This window comes from Ahaetulla prasina, chromosome 2 (assembly GCF_028640845.1).
Source record: "Ahaetulla prasina isolate Xishuangbanna chromosome 2, ASM2864084v1, whole genome shotgun sequence".
In the NCBI taxonomy this organism is placed as follows: Eukaryota; Metazoa; Chordata; class Lepidosauria; order Squamata; family Colubridae; genus Ahaetulla; species Ahaetulla prasina.
The window spans coordinates 18,794,441-18,813,789 of record NC_080540.1 but is presented as its reverse complement, the minus strand read 5'-3'; the positions used below and the strand labels follow the sequence as shown (position 1 = coordinate 18,813,789).

The 19,349-nt window shown below is 45.2% G+C and overlaps 1 protein-coding gene across 2 annotated transcripts in view; it reads left to right on the top strand.

Moving 5' to 3' along the window:
• GNL1 (G protein nucleolar 1 (putative)) overlaps positions 1-19,349 on the top strand; it is a 43,958-nt gene that overhangs the window by 9,504 nt on the left and 15,105 nt on the right. Inside the window, exons 2-7 of one of the 2 annotated variants that reach the window (XM_058168241.1) lie at positions 104-272; positions 3,262-3,398; positions 5,175-5,326; positions 13,516-13,587; positions 15,594-15,792; positions 18,688-18,783. In XM_058168241.1, coding sequence (XP_058024224.1) covers positions 104-272; positions 3,262-3,398; positions 5,175-5,326; positions 13,516-13,587; positions 15,594-15,792; positions 18,688-18,783 — 825 coding nt within the window. The remainder of the gene's footprint in view (positions 1-103; positions 273-3,261; positions 3,399-5,174; positions 5,327-13,515; positions 13,588-15,593; positions 15,793-18,687; positions 18,784-19,349) is intronic. The other variant, XM_058168242.1, reaches the window with a different exon arrangement.

Below are 19,349 nucleotides of genomic sequence, written 5' to 3'. Positions count from 1 at the left end.
TTACCCTAGTGCCAAATGCAATCGTTCTTGAAGAAAACCATTATGACCGCCATGTGAGATAGGCTAACTTTCTTTGCTGGGTTTCCCTTTGTTGTCTTTCCAGGCTTTCAAGATGGCGTGAGGTCAAGTTCAAACAGCCGGAGTGGCAGTCATGATCGACACGAGGAGCACACAGACACGTCGGATAGCGAGTCTTTCTCTCTGCAGGTTCGCAAGCTCAACCAGCAGCCTCAGATCCGCAAGCCGGGTGAACGGGGCTACGATCCCAACAGGTAATAACCCAGGATTTAAGGCCATCTCCCCACCCCCAAGTCTGCCACTCTCTATTGAGAAGGTTAGCTATAAAGCAGGGGTGTCAAACTGGCGGCCCATGGGCCGGATGTGCCACACACAGGCCACGCCCACCCCAGCTCCACGAAGGGGTAAAACGTTGCGATACGTCATGTGACAGCAATGTGATGCCGCGAGTTGATACCTGTATTATAAGGCAATTGGAAAGGAGCAAAACATGTCCAGCAGAGGTGATATTCACTCGACCCAGTAATGGAAATAGTGGGTGGGCCTGCCCACTCTCCCCAGCTTTGTGCCTGTTGTGGTTGACCAGCAGCCTGTGGAGCTGGCAACGGAGTTGGACAGTGATGAGGCTGAGGTGAGGCCAGGGCCATCAGGGAGTGATGTGCGGACTCCAGAGCCTCCAGAGACTGATAGTAGTGAGGCAGAGGAAAAGGAGGAGCCTGTTCTTAATGCACGCATGAGAAGAGCTGCCAGAAGGCAAGAGCAGCTCAAGCAAAAAGGACAACTCGGGAGTAGGGCCAAGAGATGATTGGCCCCTCCCATAAGGCTCAAAACAGACCAGCAACGGCGTTTGGGCTTTGCCGGAAAACAACGTTGGTAGCTCCGTCTTCTGCTTATTTTTGTGACTTCTGAACGTTTGCCAAGAAAGACCTTTGGCAGTTTGCTTGATGGACCAAGGTTTGCAGTAGGACTGAGGAATTTATGTTGGGAGGAATTTGTTTTAATTTGAGATGAACGATGCTAGGAATGAAGTAATTCTCAGCTGTTCAAATAAAGTTTGTTTTTTCACGGACTGATTTTCCTACTACATACTTGGGCCTGGGTCACAACAGTGCCATCCTATTTAGGCACATTTTTGAGGCTGGACGCATGTGCATTTTTGAGACCGGACGTGCACATGCCAGGAAAGCACATGCACAGAAGGCCGGACGCATGCGTGGGCATGCACACACACTCATTTGCAAACTGGTAGGGAAAGTAAGTGAATACCACCCCTGATGCCCAGTCATCTGAAGTTCTCTGTTAAGGACTATCTCACTTGTTGTTGTTGTTTTATTTGCATTTATATCCCGCCCTTCTCCGAAGACTCAGGGCGGCTTACACTATGTCAAGCAATAGTCTTCATCCATTTGTATATTATATACAAAGTCAACTTATTGCCCCCAACAGTCTGGGTCCTCATTTTACCTACCTTATAAAGGATGGAAGGCTGAGTCAACCTTGGGCCTGGTGGGGCTTGGACCTGCAGTAATTGTAATTGCAGGCAGCTGTGTTAATAACAGACTGTCTTACCAGTCTGAGCCACTAGAAGCCTTGTGCTTGCAGATCTTCACAGGCTTGGTTCTGCTGGTTGGAACTCCTGGAGCCATCATTCCAACATATAGAGAGAACATCTAGTTATGGAAAGATGAAACCCTTGGGGCTTGTTTGCTTGATTTCTGGTCTGGCATTCATTGTTCAGTGTCAGAAAAGATCAGTTTGATCTCTTCTAAATATTGGCTGAGTCTTACCTCTGAAGTGATGATCAGACTTCATGATGTTGTTAGATTTTTATTGAATATTTTACTTTGGTTTTATTGTATTTTTATGATTGCATCACTTACAGTTCTCATGAAGTATCCAGCTTCTTTTTGTGTTTGTGGTCTGAAAGCAATATTGCAACCTACTTTGTAATCTATGTGCTACTAAAATAGTATATTTTTGTGCTGTTTACAAATAGAATCACCTGTTTTGTGTCTAATCTTTAATTGGTGAAATGTCTCAAAGGTGCTTTTTTTCAAGAGGGAACTGGACTTTCTGGTTTTTCTTTGAAGGCGTTTCGCTTCTCATCCAAGAAGCTTCTTCAGCTCTGAATGGATGGTGGGGAAATGGAAGGGTTGATGAGCAAATGACCAGCTGTGTTTATACTCCTTGTGGACAGCTGGTCATTTGCTTTCTTTTAGCAAGTCGTTAAGGCCACCTGGGGGTTATCTGTGTGGTCAGGATCGCCTGAGTTGTGCAAATCGGTGTGAAGCCTTGGAACTGTTGAAAGGACTGTGTTGTAGACTGGAGATAGATGATGTCATATCCCTCCCCCTCTGTTGAGAGAAGGCTGTTCAATTTTGACATAGATGGCTTCTTTCACCCCTCTTTCAAACCAGCGTCCCTCTCTGTCCAAAGTGTGGACTTTGCTGTCAGCAACAGAGTGGGGGGAGGTCATCTATCTCCAGTCTACAACACAGTCCTTTCAGCAGTTCCAAGAAAACTCACACTTATTTGCACTACCCAGATGAACCTCCAGGTGACCTTAATGACTTGCTAAAAGAAAGCAAATGACCAGCTGTGCTTTTTACCTTTGGGACAACCATGACCTGGATGACTGAGAATCTCCATAGACAACTGGTTTCAAGAGTACACTCGTGTTTTTTGGACTATAAGACGCACCGGAGTATAAGATGCACCAAGATTTTGAAGAGGTAAAGAAGAAGAAAAAAGTTTTTGCCCTCCCTGGCCCCCAGGAGCACTCTGCAGGCCTCCCAAACCGTCTGTGTGTCCCATTTTTGTGAAAAAGGGCCCGTTTTTGCCCTCCCAACCCCTGAGCGCATCCCGTTTTTTGCAAAAACGGGATGCGCAGAGTTGGGTTTCGGGAGGCCAGAAATGGCTGTATTCGATGTATAAGTTGCACAACCCTCTTTTGGGGCAAGGGAGTGTGTCTTATACTCCAAAAAGTATGGTAAATTCATAATTAATAAGGCTGAACCTCTTATTGTTATTGGTGTCTAATAGTCCAGTTCAAATGTGGCCCTTCCTTCAAGCATCAGCATGCCCAATGTTATGCCCAAGGGATTGTGCGGCTCCTTGTAATCCTGAGCTAAGCAGTGTTTCCTAGTTCTCAGTTATAATGGAAGTTCCCTCCAGGCTCATCCCGCCCCCCAAATGACACCCCCCCCCCACTAAGTCATTATTATTATTTTCTCTACTGATTAGATACCGGCTGCACTTTGAGCGGGAAAGCAGAGAGGAAGTGGAGCGGAGGAAAAAGATTGCCCGGGAGAAAATCTTGGAACCGGTGTCAGAAAAGGAAACAGAGGTGGACATAGAAGATGTTTACAAGACTGGCTCAGGTAGGTGAAGATCAGTGGTGAGTTTCAAATTTTTTTACTACCGGTTCTGTGGGTGGGGCTTGGTGGGCATGGCAGGGGAAGGATACTGTAAAATCTCCATTCTGTCCCCACTCCAAGGGAAGGTTACTGCAAAATCCTCATTTCCTCCCAATCAGCTGGGACTCTGGAGGCAGAGAATAGATGGGGGCTGGGCCAGTCAGAATTTTTACTACCGGTTCTGCGAACTACTCAAAATTTCCGTTACCGGTTCTCCAGAACAGGTCAGAACCTGCTGGAACCCACCTCTGGTGAAGATGATCAAGAAAAAGCTTCTTGGAGGGTGGGTGAGTCTGAAGGGCTTCCCTCTCTCGGCCCCCTGCCTTCCCCCTGCCATTTCTTGTTCTTAACAGACTCCTTTCCTGGTCTCTAGAGGTCTTGCTTCAGGCAGGAGATCCATTTACGATGAGGAGCTTTTAATTACCTGAAATGCATGAACGAGTCTGAAGGTTCAGCACGAACGATCTGCTCCTCCATCTGTTTCTAAACGTAGCATCAATCTTCTTCCTGGGTTTTTTCCAACAAATGGCCTGCTGGCTGAAAAAAAAAAAAATTGGGAGTTCAAAAATCCCAATGTCAGACCTGGAAACCATCTTTCTACTTTTGTGCCATCAGGCCTGCCACAAATTCTGCTGTGGGAAAAATGGGGGATTGTATAGAGGGAAGAAGATAGGTAGTCAAAATAGAATTCTTTTAGAAAGTCAAGGCCGTTGTGCCCTGCAGCTGGGCTGAGAAGAATGAGGAGGTATCTTCTGTTCCGGAGGGTACCTGATTGGTTCGTGTGATGGACATGTGGGTGAGGGGCAAGGACTTGAACTTTCTCGTGGGTGGGGAAAACCTGGAAACACTCAGATTCGGGTTTTCCCAGATGTGCCAATATGACGTCTCTAATAAAAGTTAGCTTTAAGGAACTTCAAGCCTTGGAGTTTGATTTCATTGGGGGTGTTAACTTGGAACCCTGACACTCAAGGTATCTGAAGGCTCCCCCCATGAAGTTGGGGACGGCTGGTTTGGATACCCAGATCTGTTTTTGCCCAATTGCGCTGAGGCCAAGTTAAGAGTCTTTTATAATTTTTCCATTCTTAATACAGGTAGTCCTTGACTTATGACCACAACTCTGCCCCAAATTTCTGTTGCTAAGCGAGACGGTGGTTAAGTGAGTTTTGCTCCGTTTTACGACCTTTCTGGTCACGGCTGTTTAAGTGAATCGCCGCAATAGTTTAAGTTAGTAACGTGGTTGTAAAGTGAATCCGGCTTCCCCATTGACTTTGCTTGGGACACTGCAACCGTCATAAATACCAGCCAGTTGCCAAGTGTCTGATTTTTGATCAAGTGACCCTGAGGATGCTGTAGCAGTCGTAAGCGTGAAAAACAGTCACAAATAACCTTTTTCAGTGCCATTGTGTAACTTCAAATAGTCACTAAATGAATCGTTGTAAGTCGAGGACCACTGGTGTCATCCTTCTTGTGATAAGGTCCCTCCTTGCTTCTCAAATCAATATTAATTTAATGCCGTTACTGTAGCAACCACAGAACTGCTGTCAAGACATTTCTCTTCCTTCTCTAACTTGACTTGCATTGCCTGATTTTCAGATGCATTCTTAGAGAAGGAAAGAGCACAAGAGGTTGTGTGCATTTCTCGATTCACAATATTTGTAACCTCTTAGGACTTTATTCTCACTTCCTTCGTGATGCTCGCAGGTTTTCCTGATGCTTCTTGTGTTTTTCTTTTTCCAATAGTACTAGATTTTCCTAAGCGTCCCCCTTGGAATTACCAAATGAGCAAGGATCAGTTGTTGGCCCGAGAGGAGAAGTGCTTCCGGGAATATCTTGAGAATATCTATAGTACATTCCAGCCCAACCAGTTGAGTTACTTTGAGCACAATCTGGAGGTAAGCCCTTGGAAGGTCTAAGCTGCATCGCCCCCCGGGCAGCCCAGTTGAAGCCCCCATAATGCATTTGAGACCAGATTTCTCCTTTGGGGAAGGAAATGAATGCCTTGACCCTCCAAAAGATTTAAGGCCCCTGTATAATACCGTGTTTCCCCAAAAATAAGACATCTCCTGATAATAAGCCCAATTGGGCTTTTGAGCACATGCGTTGACATAACCCGCTCCCCCGAAAATAAGCCCCCTTCCCAAATAAGCCCTCCCCGAAAATATTTAACCGCATGCGCAGCCAGTCCCTGCCATTTCCTCTGGTTAGGGAGACAGAGCTGGAAATCAGGTAAGATGGCAAGAGGAGCCCCGTCTTGCTCCACGCGCCCTAAAATAATAAGACGTCCCCGAAAATAAGGCCACACGCTTTTTTCAGGGTTCAAAAAATATAAGACAGGGTCCTATATTTGGGGAAACACGGTGTGTGTGTATGTATGTATGTATGTATGTATGTATGTAAGTATGTAAGTCTTGGTGTATGTGGGTCTTTTCCTGTGTAAGGGTGAGAGTATCTTGGCAACGTTTCAATGAGGTCTCACTCGTCATCTTCAGGCTAGTGCTTACGGCTTCATGCTTGTGCGAGCAAAGCACAAAGCTGTAAGCACCAGCCTGAAGATGACAAGTGAGACCTCGTCGAAACGTCGCCAAGATACTCTCAACCTTACATGGGAAAAGATCCGAATACGCCAAGACCTACATACCTATACCCGTGAAAACTTACGAATATATATACACATACACACACACATTCCTTAAACCTCAGAATGCAAGGCAAGACTGAGTACAGGTACTCCTTGACTAAATAATTATAACGGACCCTGGAATTTCTGTCACACATTATAATAGTCATAAGTAGGGGGCCATGGTTGCTCACGTGGTAGGCTGCTGGGCCTGCACACCACTGAGGTTGGCGGCTCGATTCTCGTGAGGGAATAAATCACGTAGGGACAAGAAAGGAGCCTCCTCTGAATGCCTACTGGCATTCAGGTATCCTGCGGGTAAAGATAACACCGTCCGAAAAAAACCTTTCACAGAGGCAGCCAGCCATCTTGGTGATCCCTGGCTAACACGTGCCATAAGCTAAAACAAAAAATAAAAAACCCCAGTCATAAGTTGAGGCCACCCTCGTGACCAACCCAATTTTCTGACATTTTTTGCAGAGGTTGTTGAGAGTGAACATGATGGTTGTTAAATGAATGTTACAGTGTTAGGTGAATGCCGCAGTTAAGTGAATGGCGCCGTCATTAATAGCAATAGCAATAGCCCTTTGAGTTATACGCTGCTCCTTAGTGCTTTAACAGCCCTCTCTAAGCAGTTTACAGAATCAACATATTGCCCCCAACAATCTGGGTCCTCATTTTACCGACCTCGGAAAGATGGAAGGCTGAGTCAACCTTGAGCCAGTCAAGCTAGCCTGATTAAGTAATGTTAAATGGGGTTTTAGTTTTTATATTACTTAGTTTTTTAATTTTGGCCACTATTTATATAAATTTTAGTTTTGTTTTTATTGTATATTTATTGTATCTTTTAAATTGGCTGTTAACCGCCCTGAGTCCTTCGGGAGAAGGGCGGTATACAAATGCAATAAATAAATAAATAATAAATAAAAATAAAAGATCGAACTCATGGCAATGGGCAGAGTTAACCTGCAATACTGCATTCTAACCACTGTGCCACAATGGCTTCTTAAGTGAACCCATTGGCCACAATGGGCGCTTTTTGCTGGAAACTGGAAATATATGCCAGGTTCTGGTAAAAATCAGTGTAAATCATAATTACGTAACTGTGGGATGCTGCAAACAGCCCTAAATGCAGGCCAGTTGCTAAGTGCCTAAAATGCCATCTTGTAATTGGGTCAGGGGGAACATGGGGCAGCCAACAGGATTTCAAATCTGAGTTGTAAATATCTTTTTTGGGTGTGTGGGGGTGTGTGTGTGTGTGTGTGTGAGTGTGTGTGAGTCCGTTGTAATTTTGAATGGTTGCTAAGTGACCGGTCTTAAGTCAAGGACTACCTGTATTTCAGCTGTCCACCTGCCAGTGATGACATGGTATCATGGCAAAGCCCAAGAGGCTCCTTAGGTGCTCCGTGTCCTTTGGCAGGACACAGAGCACTGCCTGGGTTGAAAAATGCTCTTCCCTTTTCTATTTTGGGGGAGCATTGAATCTGGACTGTGTGAAAGCTGTATAATGTCTTCTTATGTATAGGATACATAATTAGATTTTAGACAGAGCCGGCATGGTCATACTCCACTCAGGATCAAGGATGCAGCCGTAGAGGTGGTCAACAGTAATAAGTATCTGGGGGATGCAGATAACTAACAATCTGAATTGGTCTCTCCACACGTCATACTTAGTGAAGCATGCAAACCAGCATCTGCATTTCCTGCGTTGGATGAGGAGAGCGCATCTTTCTCCTTCTGTCCTGGCTGCTTTTTACGAGGCACGATTGAGAGCAGTTTTAACAAAAAGCAACACTTTGGGGTTTGGTGGCAGCAGTGCCTCAGATAGAAAGTCCATACAGAGAGTGGTAAGGACAGCCGAGAAGATTATAGAAATCTCGCTTCCAGTCATTCAGGATGCTGCTTATAAGCACTATGTGCTTAGAGCTCGAAGCACTGTTAGAGACCCCACACAGCCATTTTACGGTCTGTTTCTGTTGCTCCCCTCCGGAAGGAGGTTTCAAAGTATTTCTAGCACGACTACCAGATTCTATAATAGCTTTGTTCCCTATGCCATCCATCTGGTAAACTCAAAAGATTCATTTTTCTCGCCATGTACATGCATACATCTGGACTAAACTATGTTGTTTCTCTGTGTCATATAATATATGTGGGAATGTGCATAATTTTGTATTTACTTATTTATTTTGTCATGTTTATGTAGTGTATATTGAAGGTGGTGACCCTTTGAGAGCTGTATGCAATAAAATCTCATTTTAATGTATGCCGATTAGTGTACATTCAAAGTGACTATAAAATTACTCTAAGTCTAACTGCTTTATTTAGCTAACTGCATGCACATTCTTGGGAAAACAGTGACACCCAAAACACAGAAACAGAACAAAGCGGTAACCAGGAATTAAAGACAGAGCAGAATAGAATAGGGGAAAAATGTAACTACATTTAGTTTATATCAACACTATTTGCTGCATCTCTCACTATTTCGGGGTGCGTGGGAAGTACTGGGGTGGTGATTTAGAAACAAATAGATAAGTATTCCATCCTGTTAGTGAAATCCATTCATTTTTCTTCTGTATCTGTAGAATATGTTCTGTAGTAGTAGTCCCCAACCTTTCGGACCTCAGGGACCATTAAATTCATAATATTTGATTCCGCGGACCACTAATATAATTTGTCTGATAACTGGCTAGGTGGGTGTGGCTACGTGGTCATGTGACTGGGTGGGCGTAGCCAGCTCGATGTCACTCACGCCGAGGGGTGCCTTGCCAGTCTCTACTCACCCCTCCCACCCACTCCTCCTGCCCACCCAGGCTCCTTAGGGGCCCAACAGGAAGCAGTTGTTGGAGCTAAGCAGCCACCATGAGAAAGAATTGGCAAAACAGCTCAGTTCAAATTGGATCTGACTGAGAAGGACGCTCAGCAGAAGCACCTCACTGAGGACTAGGAGCATAGACTTTCCAAGCAGAGGGAAGACCTGCGGGAGTGCAAGGCCAGGTACTGGCGCCTGGAGGCTCAGCGGGCTGAGATGGTCAGCCAGTTTATTTATTTATTTATTTATTTATTTATTTTATTTAATCATATTTATATACCGCCCTATCTCCCAAGGGACTCAGGGCGGTTTACAGGCACTAAAAACAGATAAATAGAATATAAATACAATATAAAACATTTAAAAAACTTATTCTAAAGCCCGTCCAATTAAAAATAGAAATAAAACCCAATTTAAAACCCAAAATTTAAAATCTAGCTCAGTCCTGCACAATTAAATAAGTATGTTTTAAGCCCGCGGCGGAAGGTCCGAAGGTCCGAAAGCTGACGAAGTCCGGGGTAGATCGTTCTAGAGGTGGGAGCCCCACAGAGAAGGACCTTCCCCTGGGCGTCGCCAGACGACATTGCCTCGCTGACGGCACCCTGAGAGCGCACGGGACGGTGGGAGGTATTCGGTCGCAGTAGGCGGTCCCGTAAATAACCCGGCCCAATGCCATGGAGCGCTTTAAAGGTGGTCACCAAAACCTTGAAGCGCACCCGGAAGGCCACAGGAAGCCAGTGCAGTCTGCGCAGGATAGGTGTCATATGGGAGCCACGAGGGGCTCCATCTATCACCCGCGCAGCTGCATTCTGGACTAACTGTAGCCTCCGGATGCCCCTCAAGGGGAGCCCCATGTAGAGAGCATTGCAGTAATCCAGGCGAGACGTCACGAGTGCGTGAGTAACCGTGGATAGGGCATCCCGGTCCAGAAAGGGGCGCAACTGGCGTACCAGGCGAACCTGGTAGAACGCTCTCCTGGAGACGGCCGTCAAATGCTCTTCTAGAGACAGCCGTTCATCCAGGAGGACGCCTAAGTTGCGGACCCTCTCCATCGGGGCCAATGACTCGCCGCCGATGGTCAGCCGCGGATTTAGCTGACTGTACCGGGATGCCGGCATCCACAGCCACTCTGTCTTGGAGGGATTGAGCTTGAGCCTGTTTCTCCCCATCCAGACCCGTACGGCCTCCAGACACCGGGACAGCACTTTGATAGCTTCGTTGGGGTGGTTTGGTGTAGAAAAGTACAGCTGAGTATCATCCGCATACAGCTGATACTTCACACTGAAACCACTGATGATCTCACCCAGCGGTTTCATGTAGATGTTAAACAGAAGGCGAGAGGATCGACCCTGCGGCACCCCACAAGTGAGGCGCCTCGGGGCGACCTCTGCCCCTGTCAACACCGACTGCGACGGTCGGAGAGATAGGAGGAGAACCACCGATAAACGGTGCCTCCCACTCCCAATCCCCCAACCGCGCAGCAGGATACCATGGTCGATGGTATCGAAAGCCGCTGAGAGGTCTAATAGGACCAGGGCAGAGGAACAACCCCTATCCCTGGCCCTCCAGAGATCATCTACCAACGCGACCAAAGCCGTCTCCGTGCTGTAACCGGGTCGGAAACCGGACTGGAACGGGTCTAGATAGACAGTTTCATCCAGGTGCAAGGGAAGCTGATATGCCACCATACTCTCTACAACCTTCGCCGCGAAGCGAAGGTTGGAGACCGGACGATAATTACCTAAAACAGCCGGGTCCAGGGAAGGCTTCTTAAGGAGGGGCCTCACCACCGCCTCTTTCAAGGCGGCCGGGAAGATACCCTCCACCAAAGAAGCGATCGTAATCGCCTGGAGCCAGCCTCGTGTCACCTCCCGAGTGGCCAGCACCAGCCAGGAGGGGCACGGGTCCAGTAAACACGTGGTGGCATTCAACCTACCCAGCAACCTGTCCCAGTTCCAGGCCATGATACAGTCCCACTGGAACAAGGCCCTCCGGCTCTTCGCCACCAGCGGCACTTCCCTCCAGCCTTCACCCAAAGCCTGAAGCAGACCCCAAATTGGGATTTCTGTCCCCCTCCAACCCACACAAAAAGACAAAGGGGGAGACTCTGCAGCAACACAAACATTCATTGCACATATCTGTCCCAGGGACCATAGTTTGTGGACCCCTGATTTAGTGCAACATAAAAAATGCAAATCAGTTTTCTGCGGACTGTCAAAATTTTCTCATGGACCACCAGTGGTCCACAGATCACCAGTTGGTGACCGCTGTTCTGTGGGATATATTTTTCAGTTTCTGTACAAGAAGCTACAATATAGCAAAATGGAAAATCTCATGGCCTTTGCATGTTTGGACAGTGATGGCTAACCTTTTCTGGACCAAGTGTCCAAAGCGTGTGTGCGTGCCCAAACCACCAAAATGCAATTGTGTGCGCACCAGCATGCGCGCAACCCCTGCATGCACCCCACCCCTGTGCATGTGCGTGCGCTCCCCTGCATGTGTGTCCCCCTGCATGCGCAGCAGAGATCCAAAGACCAGCTGGTCGGCGGGAGGCACGCGCGCATGCATGGAGGAGCTAAGCTGGGGTGACGGCTCGCGTGCCCACAGAGAGGGCACTGTGTGCCACCAGTGGCACGCGTGCCATAGGTTCACCATCCCGGCCCTTGGATATTTGGATGTAGGCTTTTTTTCATAGATAAGCGCAAGTGTTAAGACATATTAACAAAAAGCTGGTACAATGCATACATTACAGGTACTTACGGGACCGCCTGCTGTTACCTCATGCCTCCCACCGTCCCGTACGCTCTCACAGAGAGGGACTTCTCAGGGTGCCGTCCGCCAAACAAGGTCGGCTGGCGGCCCTCAGGGGAAGATCCTTCTCTGTGGGGGCTCCTACTCTTTGGAATGAACTTCCCCCTGGCTTACGCCAAATACCTGACCTTCGGACCTTTCGCCGCGAATGGAAAACGTATCTGTTTCCTCGCGCGGGGCTAGCTTAATTTTTTTAACGGTTTAGTTTTTAAATTTTAAATTCTATTTATGTTTTAAATTGGGGTTTTTAGATTTTAATATTTTCATTTTTCGGCCAATTGTGTAATAAGTTTCTTAATTTAGTTTTTAAATTGTATATTGTGTATGTTTTTTAGCCTGGCTGTACACTGCCCTGACTCCTTCGGGAGAAGGGCGGTCTAGAAATTCAATTAATAATAATAATAATAATAATAATAATAATAATAATAATAATAATAATAACAACAACAACAACAACAACAACAACAACAACATGTCACACACGCCAAATTATTCGACAACAACAACAACAACAACAACATGTCACACACGCCAAATTATTCGACAACAACAACAACAACAACAACAACATGTCACACACGCCAAATTATTCGGTATCCCTGGGCTGATTCTGCCCCTTCACGAACCTGGGACACTGGATTCAGTTCCCTTAACTTGCAGTTGTCACAGACTGTCCCATCAAGTCTTGATAGTCCATGCATTTGGAGGAGAGGCATCAGTTTGGGGATGTCTATTCTGGTATTTGTAGATTCTTCGAAGAAACCCTGTACTGTCTGAAGACTAGGATTAATTGGGTAATACTAATTATTCGGCTCCAAGAAAAGAAAGTTGAAAGGGGCGCAAAAATCTGTGGGGTCCTTGCTGCTCTCTGAGCTTAATTGCTTTCTTGCAGAGGTTTCATTATGCGACTGGGTAACATCATCAATTTAGAAAGGGGGTTAAGGTTTGCTCCCTGTTTATATACATACTGACAGGCTTGGTGGGAGTGTTAGAATAGAAATAGAATAGAATTTTTTATTGGCCAAGTGTGATTGGACACACAAGGAATTTGTCTTTGTGCATACGCTCTCAGTGTACATAAAAGAAAAGATTTGTTCATCAAGAACCATAAGGTACAACACTTAATCATAGTCATAAGGTAGAAATAAGCGATCAGGAAAATTAGTAGTGTTCTTAGTAGTTCCTTGATTAGGCTGTTGTTTACTGTTGTATGTATGTATGTACTCCTACCCTCAAAACAATGCTATAGAGCACTGCACACCAGAACAACTAGACACAAGAACAGTTTTTTCCCGAAGGCCATCACTCTGCTAAACAAATAACTCCCTCAACACTGTCAGACTATTTACTGAATCTGCACTACTATTAATCGTTTCATAGTTCCCATCACCAATCTCTTTCCACTTATGACTGTATGACTATAACTTGTTGCTGGCAATCCTTATGATTTATATTGATATATTGATCATCAATTGTGTTGTAAATGTTGTACCTTGATGAACGTATCTTTTCTTTTACGTACACTCAGAGCATATGCACCAAGACAAATTCCTTGTGTGTCCAATCACACTTGGCCAATAAAATTCTATTCTATTCTATTGATTGTCTGAGTTGGCAGTTCTTTGATTGGGGAAGTCCTAACACTGTTACCTAGTTTGGGTAATGAAACATTTTCAGGAAAACAACAGAAGTTCAGAGAGCAGTTAAGCCCTAAGCTACGAATGTCCTCTTCCGTTAGTAACACGAAGTCTGGTCAGGGGTGTTGTGTCTGACTCATTGGGAGAAGATAAATTCTACAGAATTTACCCTTTTTTTTTTTTTAAATGTTCTAATTTCTTTTCTAGACGTGGAGGCAGCTATGGCGGGTCCTGGAGATGTCAGACATCGTGTTGCTTATTACAGACATCCGACATCCGGTGAGAATCCTGTTGATGACTGTTGCAGGTTTTTTTTTTGTGTGTGTGTGGATTTGGACTCACCCAGAATTGCTCAGCAGGTGTTACAGAGCAGGGGTCTCCAACCTTGGCAACTTTAAGCCTGGTGGACTTCAACTCCCAGAATCCCTCAGCCAGCAGACATCTCTGCCTTGAATCCATGTCTCTCTGAATTTTTTAGAACCTTTCTAGTACATTAGAAGCTCTGCCACGGTTGAAAGCATTGACGTATCTGGAAAGGAAATATCTAAAAAAGGATGACCTGATGCCCCAATGAGTCACGGTTTGTCTAGCTGAAATTAAAGCCAGGGAGGTTGATCTTTGTCCTTAGAAATGTTGCTGGATGGCAACGTTAATCAGTCTCAACAAAGACGACAAATGGTTAAGGAAGGGAGCCAGTCTGGTCAATGGTTGAGGCACAAGACTAGAAAGTGGGAGACCATAAATTCAAGTCCCATATTTGCCATGAAAGCCGGCTGGTGACCTTGGGCCAGTCACTCTCTTTCAGCTTCATAGGATGGTTGTTCTGGGGAAAATAGGAGGAGGAGGGTATGTTGGATATGTTCACTACCTTGAATCATTTGTAAAAATAATAAAGGCTAATTGTTTGAGGCCAAAAGAAAAATGAAACCATTGTTTCCAGGCACTGTTTTATAGAAGCATAGATTTAAAATACTAACTACATCTAAAGAGCCACATTTGTGTTCATGTTAACATAAAAAAGGTAAAGGTAAAGGTTCTCCTTGCACATACGTGCTAGTGGTTCCCAACTCTAGGGGTTGGTGCTCATCTTTATTTCAAAGCCGAAGAGCCAGCACTGTCCGAAGGCGTCTCCGTGGTCATGTGGCCGGCATGACTAAACGCCAAAGGCGCACGGAACGCTGTTACCTTCCCACCAAAGGTGGTCCTTATTTTTCCATTTGCATTTTTTGCATGCTTTCAAACTCCAAGGCTGGCAGAAGCTGGGACAAGTAATGGGCGCCCGTTATGCAGCACTAGAGATTCAAACCACTGAACTGCCGACCTTTAGATTGACAAGCTCAGCGTTTTAGCCACTGAGCCACTGCATCCCACATACGGGATTCTAATTTTCCATAAGTCCAGGCTGTGCCTAGAGAACCGAATGCAGATGCATGCAGATCCCAGGGCATTGTCCCCTTCACACCTTTAGAAAGGGGGAAAGGCATACCGCAACATCTAGTTTAGCTGTCCCGTACAGGTAATTCTCGACTTACAAACCACACTTGAGCCCAAAATCCACATTGCTTAAGTGAGATAGTTAAGTGAATTTTGCCCCCTTTTTACAACCTTTCTTGTCACCGTTGTTAAGTGGATCACTGCAGCTGTTAATTTAGTAGCACAGTCGTTGAGTGAATCTGGCTTCCCCCTATTGGCTTGTCAGAAGGTCACAAAAAGAGATCATATGATCCTGGGTCACTGCAACCATCATAAATATGGGTCAGTTGCCAAGCATCCAGATTTTGATCACACGGCCATGGGGGAATGGTGCAACGGTTGTAAGTGTTAAAAACGGTCGTAAGTGGCTTTTTCCAGTGATGTTGTAACTTCGAACGGTCACGAAATGAACTGTTGTAAGTCGAGGACTACCTGTATTCATTGTTTGGAAAGAAATAAACGCCAACAGAGATGAGACTATATTTCTTTAAATCCATCTTCCATTTCCTGTCAATAGCAAATTAAGCAAACCGTCCTTTCTAGAAAATTGAGTGGTGCAGTGGCCTAGAGTTCTCGCCTCACGATCAGGAGGTTGTGAACTCTGCATTGGTGACAGGAAGGGCATCCGGCCAGTAAACACTCAGCTCCTTTCAGTTGCCCCAACTCCACCCCGATGTAAGGGATTATAGAGTCATTAAAAGACCAAACAAAAAAAAAATCCTTTCTAGAAAACTGAAATCGGGATGATGGCCTGTTTTTCTAAATCTCCCCATTATATCTTTTCCCTTTTTTTTCAAACCTTTCTTGTTCAGGTCATCAACTTCTCCCCGGCCCTCTATGAGTTTGTCACCAAGCAGATGAAGAAAAACCTCATCTTGGTACTGAATAAGATTGATCTGGCCCCACCAGCCCTGGTGGTGGCCTGGAAGTATTATTTCAAGAGTCGGTTCCCTGAGATCCACGTGATCTGTTTCACTTCTTACCCACAGCAAGACCAAGATCCCAGTGCAGGTATTTTCTGAAATATATTCATACATTTTCATGGCTACTAGGGGATGTTATTGTTCAGTGTAGTTCAGCATTGGTTGAGCTGTCATAGGCTTAGCATAGCACTGTATGCTATGAGAGAAATAGCAGAATTATATAGGTAGTCCTCGATTTACAACAGTTCATTTAGTGACCGTTCAAAGTTACAACACCACTGAAAAAGGTGACTTATGACCATTTTCCACACTTACAACCTTTGTAGCATCCCCATGATCGTGTGATCAAATTTCAGATGCTTGGCAACTGCTTCATACTTACGACCGTTGCCGTTTCCCGAGGTCGTGTGATCCCCTCTTGCGATTTTTTGACAAACAAAATCGATGGGGAAGCCAGATTCACTTAACAACCGTGCTACGAACCTATCAACCGCAGTGACTTGCTTAACAATGGCGGCAAGAAATGTCGTAAAATGGGGCAAAATTCACTTAACAACAGAAATTTGGGGCTCAATTGTGGTCATAAGTCGAGGACTAGCTGTAATGGTTTCTTTTTTTTTCTTTTTATTATAAGAGGAAGATTGTAGGCCAAAGTGTGTAGAAAAGGTCCTTGGGCCATTGGCCAAATCTGAGGTGTTTTGTTAGTTTCGTCTCTGGAACAATGAATTCCCTCGGGTCGAAATGACTCCTGATACCCACATGAAATGTTCAGGATGCCTTCTTTGCAATCATACAGGTAGTCCTCAACTAATGACAGATTGCTTAGCGACTGCTATAAGTTATAAAGAAAACACCTCAGAGTTACTTATGACTCAATTTCAAAGTGTAGACAGCTGCCCTACCCCCCCCCCCATCCCCCAGCAGGCACATGATTGCATTTTGGACAGTTGTCAGTTGGCTCCCATTTGTGGCTGTTTACAGCATTCCACAGTCACATTACTGTGATTTGTGATGAATTTTTTTGGGTCAGAAATCAGCATTTACTTCCTGTTTTTGGCAAAAAGTGCCCATTAAGTTCAACAGGTTTGCTTATCGACTATCATGTTTGCTTAATTGAAAAAAAAAGAAGAAAAAAAGTTATAAAATTGGGCCTAATGACATGGTGACTCCCTTTACAATTGGCATGACTTAATGACCATAATTCCAGGCTCAATTATGCTTATAAATCAAGGACTCCCTGTACATTGAAGTCGTTTGCCTTCTACTTTTTCTGGAATATTTCTTTAACCGCATCTCGAGATTTTCTCTCTAGTTTCTCTCTTTGACCAGTCCGGGTCAGGGAAGTGCTATGTCCTGACATTGTCAAGATGTTTAAACATTGATGCAGGGGAAAAGCAACTGGGTTTGTTGGGATATTTTGGACCTCTCTACGTTCTGGCCAGTATTCAAAATAACTGGGCAGCAAACAATGTAAACAACATCAAGATCGTTTTAACAGTTTAACAGAGTTGGAAGGGACCTTGTAGGTCATCTTATCCAGCCGCCCACGAAGCAGGAGACCTTACACCATTTCTGACAGAGGGCAATTAATAGGTTGTTACACTTATATGCCCCCACCACCATCACAAACTCCCAGGAACCCTGGGTTGGGGTGAATTGCTCCTGGTTCGGACTGGATCGCCCGATCCGGTAGCTATGGTGGCGGGTGGTTCGGAGAACCGGTAGCAAAAATCCCTGCCCCCACCACATGCCTAGCTGAGCCACGCGATCAGAGGTTGTTGGGTTTTTTTTACTTTTAAAAGCATTTTTTCCTTCGGCCGAAAAAATGCTTTAAAAAGTTAAAAAAAAAAACAACCTTTGATGATCGCGTGGCTCAGCTGGGATCGTCAGAGGCTTTTAAAAGCATTTAAAAGTCTTTGACGATCCCAGATGAATTGCCTGATCATCAGAGGCTTTTTTTCTTTTAAAGACAAAAAAAAATGCTTTTAAAAGAAAAGAAAAGCCTCTGACGATCAGGCAACTCAGCTGAGATTGTCAGAGGCTTTTAAAAGTATTTTTTCTACAACCTCTTCGGCGGAAGAGGTTGTAGAAAAAATGTTTTTAAAAGTAAAAAAAAAAAGTTGGCCACACCCACCCAGTCACATTAACCCCCTCCCACCAAGCTATGCCCACGGAACCGGTAGTAACAAATTTTACATATCACCACTGCCCTGGGTAGTTTGTGGCCTTGATTCCTCCCCTATCCACCACTTCACATGTCACAGATATTATCTATTTATTTATTTATTTATTTAATCATATTTATATACCGCCCTATCTCCCGAAGGACTCAGGGCGGTTTACAGGCACTTAAAAACACATAAATACAATATAAAAACAATTAAAAAACTTATTCTAAAAGCCCAATAATTAAAAATATAGAAATAAAACCCAATTTAAAACCCATAAATTTAAAATCTAGCTCAGTCCTGCGCAATTAAATAAGTGTGTTTTAAGCCCGCGGCGGAAGGTCCGAAGGTCCGCAAGCTGACGAAGTCCGGGGGGTAGTTCGTTCCAGAGGGTGGGAGCCCCCACAGAGAAGGCCCTTCCCCTGGGCGTCGCCAGACGACATTGCCTCGCTGACGGCACCCTGAGGAGTCCCTCTCTATGAGAGCGCACAGGTCGGTGAGAGGTATTCGGTAGCAGTAGGCGGTCCCGTAAATAACCCGGCCCTATGCCATGGAGCGCTTTAAAGGTGGTCACCAAAACCTTGAAGCGCACCCGGAAGGCCACAGGTAGCCAGTGCAGTCTGCGCAGGATAGGTGTTATGCGGGAGCCACGGGGGGCTCCATCTATCACCCGCGCAGCTGCATTCTGGACTAACTGTAGCCTCCGGATGCCCTTCAAGGGGAGCCCCATGTAGAGAGCATTGCAGTAATCCAAATCTAAAGTTTTGGCTTCGAATCTCAACCTTGGAACCTTCTGCCTTTCTTTCTCCTTGCAGTGTTTAAAAAACGTCGGAAGCGTCGAAAGGGCTGGAGCACAGCTATGGGGCCCAATCAGCTACTGAGTTCCTGCGAGACTATCACAGCTGGCAAAGGTATGGCTGCTCTCACATTTGGGCCTGGCCTGTTTTGACCTGGGATTCTCCTAAAAGTCAGCATCATTATGGTTCATTTTCTTTTCCTTGAAACCCAGCCAGTTTGGCTCAGTTGGCTGAAGAGTAAGTTTTGGCTTAGCTCATATCCTCAGAAGCATTCCCCAGTCTGTCACTAAATTTGGAGTAAAATGGTTTCAACAAGGTCACAGACGTGCGTTCCGATTGCCTCCATTTAATTTGACATACATATTAAGCAGCAAAGTGCCCATTTTAATTTAATTTTTTTACCCCTTTATAATTTTTATAAACAACTGAAGGTGAGGAAGATACCCAGTACTTCCTTCCTTCCTCCTATTTTTCTCATAGCAACAGCCTTTTGAGGTAAGTTGGGCTGAGAGGGAATGACTGGCCCAGCCAGCTTTCACGCCTAAGGTAGGACTAGAACTTACAGTCTCCTAGTTTCTAGGCCAGCACCTTAAAAACAATCTGGCTCTCATTTATTTATTTCTAGATTTCTATTTCCCCTTCTCTCAGTATTTGCACAATTCAAGAATAGAATAGAATAG